The sequence below is a fragment of the Cucumis melo genome, chromosome 9 (assembly GCF_025177605.1).
Source record: "Cucumis melo cultivar AY chromosome 9, USDA_Cmelo_AY_1.0, whole genome shotgun sequence".
Lineage (NCBI taxonomy): Eukaryota > Viridiplantae > Streptophyta > Magnoliopsida > Cucurbitales > Cucurbitaceae > Cucumis > Cucumis melo.
In genome coordinates this window covers 16637329-16645687 of record NC_066865.1, presented here as the reverse complement: position 1 = coordinate 16645687, position 8359 = coordinate 16637329, and the positions used below count along the sequence as shown (strand labels likewise).

Genomic DNA, 8359 nt, shown 5'->3' with positions numbered 1-8359 from the left:
CGTGCTCAAATTAGACAGCCCAACTACTGAGTTGATGGATAATTCAACTACTACCTCAACTTCTTCTCTCAGTTCAATTAAGTTTAACTCTTGCTCATAACCATCTTCTTCAATGATCTCCTCTTCTGTATTTTCAGGTCTCACTACAAACATACGCAATTCTCTTTATTCTCTTTCCTTGCACTTATGCCTAGAATGATATTTCTTGTCGCACTTGAAGCATAGCCCCTTCTCCCTTTTCGCTTGGAATTCGGTGTCAGAGAGTATTTTCGATGGTCCCTCCTTTTTTTTTTCTTCCATCAATGTTCCCCTCAGCGTTATCGCCCTCGTTGGAACGGTTGTTCCCGCCTTGGTTTCGTTCGAATTTAGGAAGGAATTATTTCTACCGAAATTTGCTTAATATAACGAATATTTACCTCCTGAATAACCGTTCAGATTCGCCTCTCTTTGGATGATCTCTCTAACTTCTGCCTTTTGGGCCAATCTCATCATTTGTGCTAGCCCAATTAGTTTTGAAATTTCTACTTCGGCCTGGATCCATGGAAATAATCCATTCATGGATGTTTCTTTGAGTACTCTATCAGGTAAATCCGTCAAAGGTGCAACCAATTTATTGAAAAGATTCTGATATTCTTCTACAGTCAAGGTCTGTTTAATTACAAAGTTGGCTGTAGATTGACCCTTCTTTAATGGATCGAAACCTCTCCAACAATCTTCATTTCAAATCGCTCCAATCCTTAAATCTTTCCCGCTCTTCCTACGAACGATACCAATCGAGCGCTGGTCCATCAAAGCTGATTATAGACACCGTCAATTTCTCCAAATCGCTGAGTTTGTGGATCTGGAAGTACTAATCTGCTCTAAAGAGTCATGAATTGGGATCGCTTCCACTAAAAACCAGCATTTCCACTTTTTTAAATTTACTTCGATCGGCAGTCTTCTCATCCTCTTCAGTTGTTTTCTTTTTTTGATTCATCGAGTGATTCGTCAATCGCTGTTTCACCTTCGTTCTTCTTATTCTCGTTTGTCTTCAATTTTCTGGATGATCCTTCCATATCAGAAGTAGTCATTGACTAGATTTTCAATGTATTTCATTAATACCTGATGTTGTTGTTGTTTATCGGCTCGCACTTAAGCGATCTAAATTTTTCATCAGCATCTGTTGTTGACGTTGTTTTTTGCTTTGAGTACTCAACCGTTCCATATTCTTTACTAATGAGGATAACTTCTCTTCCATGGCTGGTAACTTCTGCAAATTGACCTTCATCTCAAAGACTTCTTGCTCCAATGCTTCGAATCATTCCTCATGTTTCTTCGCCATTTTCCTATGCTTTCCCAGGATGTTGCTCTGATACCAATATGATGGAAACCAATTCCAACACAGGGATACGATAGGATGAGTAGATCTTTATTTGATTATAGAACTACTTGTTACAATCTCATGAAATCGAATTGAAGAATATCTTCAATTCGTTAGAACAATAACTCTCCCTCACCAATCTGTAACCTATCTCCTAAGGTTAAACAGAATGGCTACTTAGAAATTCCGTATCTACTTCTCTTCATCAACTTCCTATTTATGACTATCTTTCTTGCCCTGTGGTCCCCCCTCTTTTCTGCCATGTTTACAATCGACTCATAACTACTTATTCCCTCATAACTACTTATTCTTCCCCCTTCTACTATATTGATGAATTACCGGTGGTCTACCAAAAGCCTCCATCAACAAAATTTCTAGATCCACCGTTCGATGTGCTACCTTTGGGTGAAAATCAAGGTGGGGCTGGCCTCAATTTCAGATAAAAAAAAAAAGAGTAAATGTACACAAATTTTCATTTATCTCTTAACCATCTTTGGCTAGTGGTCAATAAGGATCATAGATTTAATAAGGAACTAAGGAGGATGAATTCGACCTTTGGAGGTCACCTACCTAAGATTGTATTATATGAATTTCCTTGGCAACCAAATATTGCATAGTCGAGTAGGTTGTCCAATGAAATCGGTGAGGTAAAAGCAAGTTCGTCCGGAAACCTTATAAGAATCAAATGCAAATGATTCTACATTAACAGGTGTTTCAGTGTCCTGGTTAATAGGAGCATAACCGTCAAAGTTAATCGGAGAATCATTAAGAACACCATCCGAATGCGTCCCAATTGAGGCTTCATTCACGCTGCTAGTATCACAAGAAATAACTTGTGGAGATGGTGGAAGCATATTAGAGATTTCTGGCTGAGAGATTTGTGTGCAAGTGTCTCCTGCAGTTCTCATCTTGGGTTTGGGTATATACTTGCAAGCAGGTCGTTCTAAAAAACAAGATGAATGTAATTAAGGATCATATTTCAAAAACAATATAACTATAAAACAGAAAAGTTGGTTAGATTTGTCTTACCAGAGGGAGTAGTGGTCACAAAACTTAGTGTATCCATGGCGACATTAGCCACTGCCCCACATTCCTGAAATACCAACCATAGCTGGACGTGTGAACAAATTTGTTTTCGAAAGAAATAACACTGATTCTTAAAAAAGAAAACAAGACTTTCACCTCTATTTCCAACCTTTGTTTATCCAAATCTCCACCCTCGTTGGAGATTGTTGCTTGCTTAAGGCTTGAAGGATCTTTACATGTAAGAAAACAAAACATTAGAACAAGCACTATAGAGGAAATGAGATATGAGAAAAATGTCAATTACTCACCAGCTTCATTCTTTGGTTGGTTATGAAAATCATCTACATATTCCAACTCATAAAATAGATCAATATTCTGAAAATAAAATGACTATTGGTACAGAATGGAGAAAAAAAGTTGTACTTAGAACAATAATCTCTCTACTAAATACGTGAAAAAATAGCACATACCTGTCCAGCTATTTTACCATCAATAAAATGCCCATCCTCAGATTGGATTGATCCTATTCCACCTTGATCCACAACCGTAGCTTCGTGAGTTGAAGATGCGCTTGGATGGGAATAAGTCAAAAGTTCCAAATTTTTGGTATCATCAGTTAGATTTTTTACTCCAACTGGACCCAAGGAGGAGGACGTAGTGAGATCAATTGTTGCATCAGTCACTCCATCTTGAACAACAATGGAATATTGAATACTTGTGCCAATGACAATGTTTGAAACCAAATAATAAGACTTGAACTTTATATGGAAAAATAAATAAAAAAGACAATACAATAAGAAACTCCATGTAATTCACGGTACTAGGACCTTCACATCTTGAGCTCACTTAAGACTTAAACCATAGCAATATTTATAGAACTTACCTCCCTCAAAGCCCAATCCCCAAATAAATGATCTCTAACAAAATTGCAACTAACAACCTTGCTAATTCTTATATTACTCCTTGCTATTAGGCCACTAGCAAACAATTGAAACTGATGAGAAAATTGGGAATTTCTCTTGAGATCAAAGATGCTGCAACAAATATCTTTTCTGGGTTGCATTTGATGTTAATTTGAACTCATTCCGTACCATTCAATTCACAAGTAAAATATCATTGTACTTTGCAAGTACTGGGTTATTTGGAATGAACATTTCATATTACAAAAAAAATGGATAAACTACAAATTGATCCCCATGGTTTGGACAAATTTCTATTTGGTCCATGTGATTTTTAAATTAAAGCTTCAAATGTAATCCACATGGTTTGTGCTTAGCTTCAATTTGGTCTTAGGTTTGGTTTTCTTTATTGTTTGGTTAAATCTCAAAAGTTCCCCCTACTACAAACACCAAGGAGGATTTGTGAAGTTTGTCCAAACCAAAGGTACCAAAGTTGAAGCTTTCTAAATGTTGAGGCTAGATTGAAACTAAATCAAACTGCAAGGATCAAATTAAAACTAAGCCAAAACTGTAGAAACTAAATTGAAACTTTTGCCCAAACTAAAGGACCAAATTTATAATTTAATCTTAAAGTATTTAATAAATGTATTTTTCAATTGACCACATCATCGTAACTTCAACAAATATTTTGAACTAGTACTTACCTTCGATAGTAGAACCAGAAGGAAGAAGACTGCCACAAGAATCCAAATCGAACTGTGTAGAGTCTACTTGCAAACAACAAATTTCCAAATGAAATCAAAATTAAAAATGAAATAATATTTGGTTATACTAAAATAGAGACGTCCATATAACCAACTTTCAATAACGGTTAAACAAAAATAATAAATAAATCATACCATTTTATCACTTTCTACAGAGATGGGAAGTGAACAGCCAATGAAATCAAATCTTGCAGTGCCAAAGAGCTAACCATCTTCAGATTCCTTTTTCTCCTCTGTCACTGGAAGTTGCGATGACGATTTGATTGTTTTGGTGTTTCCTTTATCATTGGGACAAGATTTGGCATCTAAAATTGTTCCCTGCAAATAAAGTAGACTCATAAAAACATTTTCTCCGAAATATCCCAGCTAAGTCGATCATCCATGACTCAAGCCAACGAAAGATACTGCATAAACTTTATGTTGCAGTAGTTTGCTTAACTATTATCCCACTATTATACCTCAACATATTGGGGTTCTATCAATTTGGTACCAGAGCAGTAGGATGCTGACCATGGAATTCAATGCAAATGAACATAATAAAGAGTGGTTGAAGATTTTTTTACCGTTAGATTTCGATTCTCTATTTGTTCCTAAAAGCAAGTAATCAGATATTTTTCAATACAAGAAAGCACAATGACGCATAAATTAAGAAGGCATGGAAGAGTGGGGCAGAATTTATAGATGAGGAGAAAATCAAAGAGTTATGGAGATGAAAAAAAAAAAAAAGAAAAAAGCCTCTGAATCATCCCACAGGGAAGAAAACGAAAAATGAAAGTGTAAGAAGGGATTGTTGATGAATAGCGAAGCAAAACATTATAGAGAACGAATTCGGTTACAAGAAAGACGCCGTCTATGTTTGAATACCTTCGAGGGGATTGGAGACGATGTGCTGCCGGTGACAGCAGCGGAGGTTATAGAGGGAGATCGCTGGCGACCGTGGGTTCGAACGTGGGAGATGATCAGGTAATATGTTTGGTTGGGCTAGATTTTAAATGATTTATTTGAGCCCACTATTTTTCCAAAGAACTAGGATGGTCGGTTGTGGCTCCTTCGGTAATGATTCTCGTTTCCTATTTCTTGTTTCATATTTTTTCTTTTTTGAAAATAAGAAATAAAGATGTGTTTGATAACGATTTCTATTTCTTGTTTCTTAACAAAAAAGAAACATAAACGTATTTGATAACTGTTTTTTGTTTTCTTAATAATATTCTACATTAAACATACGTGACTCACATTTGATTTGCAATATCATCTCACATTCAGGCCATTTGTTCGAACTCATTATAAACCAAAAAATCGAGTCGACCGACCAAATGGTAGTCGATAGATCAGAAAACAAGAGTAGTCGATCGGGATCGATTTTAGAAAGTTTCAAATCGAGAATTTTCAAAAAGTATTTCTAAGTGTCAAACCGACTTGACCCTTACTCATCGACGTCGAGGTCGGTTTGATCATTTACTAAACCGACTATGGTCGATTTTGTCAAAAAATCGACTTCGACCGAATGATGATTACCCATACTATGAAACAAGAAATAGAAATTTGAGTATGAAACTTTGACAAACCGACCTCATCGTCTCCAATCCCCTCGAAGGTATTCAAACCGACCTCGAACAGACCATAGTCGGTTTGGTAAATGTTCAAACCGACCTCGACATCGATGAGTAAGGGTCGAGTCAGTTTCACACTTAGAAATACTTTTTGGAAATTCTCGATTTGAAACTTTCCAAAATCGATCCCGATCGACTACCCTTGTTTTCCGATCGATCAACTACAGTTTTATCGGTCGGCTCGATTTTTTGGACCATAATGAGTTCGAACAAATGACCTGAATGTGAGATGATATTGCAAATCAAATGTGAGTCACGTATGTTTAATGTAGAACATTATTAAGAAAACAAAAAACAGTTATCAAATACATTTCTGTTCTTTTTTTCAAGAAACAAGAAATAGAAATCGTTATCAAACACATCTTTATTTCTTATTTTCAAAAAAAAAAAATATGAAACAAGAAATAGGAAACAAGAATCAGAAACGTTGCCAAAGGAGCCGCAGCCGACCATCATAGTCCTTTGGTAAGATAGTGGGCTCAAATAAGTCATTTAAAATCTCAGCCCAACCAAACATATTACCTGATCATCTCCCACGGTTGCCGGCGATCTCCCTCTATAACCTCCGCCTGTCACCGGCAACACATCGTCTTCAATCCCCTAGAAGGCATTCAAACATAGAAGGCGTTTTTCCTGTAACCGAATTTGTTCTCTATAATGTTTTGCTTTGCTCTTCATCAACAATCCCTTCTTTGACTTTCATTTTTCGTTTTCTTCCTTGTGGGATGATTCAGAGGCTTTTTTCTTCTTTTCTCCATAACTGCTTTGATTTTCTCCTCCTCCATGAATTATGCCTCCACCCTTCCATACCTTCTTTAATTTATGTGTCATTGTGCTTTCTTGTATTGAAAATTATCTGCTTACTTGCTTTTAGGAACAAATGGAGAATCGAAATCTAACGGAAAAAAAAATCTTCAAAAAATAAGTTTTCGAGATCTCATTATTTATCACGAGCACAAGCAGAAGTGAGAGGTACCTTTTCTTTTAGATAAACCTATAACATTCATCTTGGAATACAACAAATAATTAATATGGTATTTTGATTTTTTTTAACTTTTAAATAAATCATATTAATTTAAATTTTAACAACTAATTAATCATATTAATTAATTTTCCATATTAATTACTCAACATGCATACTAAATATGCATGAACATGTTAACCTATAGTGGGATTTTAAAACTATATGTCATATAATATGCACATACAATTTTAGTAATAATTAAGACATACATCACATGCAAAATTAATTAAAATACCCTAAAATAGATTGATTTTAGTTTTCTAAATTAAGTTAAAATTAGATTATTACAATAATAATTTGATGAAGTACATGAACTGCTCTCGAGCACTTCGAACCGGTTGGAATAACACCAATATTGCATAAACTGACCAAGAATCGCTTGATAATCCATACACAATCGCTGAGCAGGTAGACGATATTCATGGGCATAAGCAATACGCGTACCATACGCAATCGTCGAGCGAATGAACGATAAGGTTCTAGGTGAGCAATCATTTATAAGGTAAACGATCGTTTATAGGTGCCAACGATACGTGTACAAAACACAATCGCCAAGCATGTAAACGATCGTTGAGGTGCTAGCGATACGCGTACCATACGCGATCGTTTAGCGAGTAAACGATGTGGTCTTATACAAACGATACACGTAGCATATGCGATCGTTTGGCGAGTAAACGATGTGGTCTTATACAAATGATGTGCGTACCATAAGCAATTGTTTAGCTGGTAAGAGCGACGTTCACTGGTACAAGCGATGCACGTACCATACGCGATCATTGAGAAGATGAACGATAGGTCTGAAACAACTTCTTCTCGGGTCTAAGCTTCAAAACAACCTAAATTCAACTCTAATGACTCCAACAAATTACAGACTCTTTGCAAAAAGTAAATTAAGCCACCAACAGGGCTAATTACAATAATTAATGCAAATAAACAACTTAATTTAGAGTCAATCCATAACTAATCCATTTTAATTCAACCATACCAATTTATCATATAAATTGTAAGAACCCACCATATGCATATGAATAAAAATAAGCATGCTCTGATACCACATGAAGGGAACAAAAAACATTAGAGAAACATGCAGCGGAAGACAAGGATCATGCTTTACTCTATATGCATCTAAACGATTTAGAAATTAACATGTTGTAACTAAACGATAGACCTAAACGAAGAATATAGAAGGTAAACGATGAGCTTACCTTTGTAGTTCTCAACTTCTTCTTCGTTCCAAAATTTCTTCTCTGCCTGAAGATCACGAGCAAAGGACAACCACTAAGTTGACCTACTAATCTCAGGACTAAGAACCGAGCTGTGGGACTCGTTTTTGTGAAGGAAACCTTTAAACAGATGGATGGAGGTAGGTGCATCATTTAGAGAGTTTTCATCAAACCTTCATCGTTTTCTTCTCATTCTATAAATGAAAGTTTATAAAGAAAATTACATGCAAAATGCATGCAATTTATTTCATGAAATCTCAACACCTAATTATTCCATTAACTATTAATGGAATTAGTGGCTTCTAATTGTACTATAAGCTGCCACATTTCCTACTAACATTTAGTAATAAATATATAAGTCAAAGGACAATTTGGTCATTTGACCAATTAAGTCAAAGTCAAACTTTGACTTTTCTTAGTCAAAAGTCAACTTTTTGACTTTTTGCTATTTTA

At 35.6% G+C, this 8359-nt stretch overlaps 1 protein-coding gene across 1 annotated transcript; it reads right to left on the bottom strand.

Moving 5' to 3' along the window:
* Positions 1-1251: 1251 nt before the first annotated feature.
* Positions 1252-7106, bottom strand: LOC107992193 (uncharacterized). The gene is made up of 9 exons (XM_051089558.1): positions 6993-7106; positions 6182-6259; positions 4259-4367; positions 3990-4052; positions 2857-3074; positions 2695-2761; positions 2543-2616; positions 2390-2453; positions 1252-2303 (listed from the first exon to the last, which is right to left on the bottom strand). The coding sequence occupies exons 1-9, from the start codon at positions 7104-7106 to the stop codon at positions 1942-1944; spliced, it is 1149 nt and encodes a 382-aa protein (XP_050945515.1). The 3' UTR covers positions 1252-1941.
* Positions 7107-8359: the final 1253 nt, after the last annotated feature.

Bases quoted from the DNA above. Each gene is read 5' to 3' on its own strand.
- LOC107992193 (XM_051089558.1), bottom strand. From the start codon at position 7,106: ATGAATATCGTCTACCTGCTCAGCGATTGTGTATGGATTATCAAGCGA. The intron at 4,053-4,258 runs GTTAGCTCTTTG...GTTTGCAAGTAG, and splicing joins GAAAAAGGAATCTGAAGATG to ACTCTACACAGTTCGATTTG. The intron at 2,304-2,389 runs GTAAGACAAATC...CTTGTTTTTTAG, and splicing joins TGTGACCACTACTCCCTCTG to AACGACCTGCTTGCAAGTAT.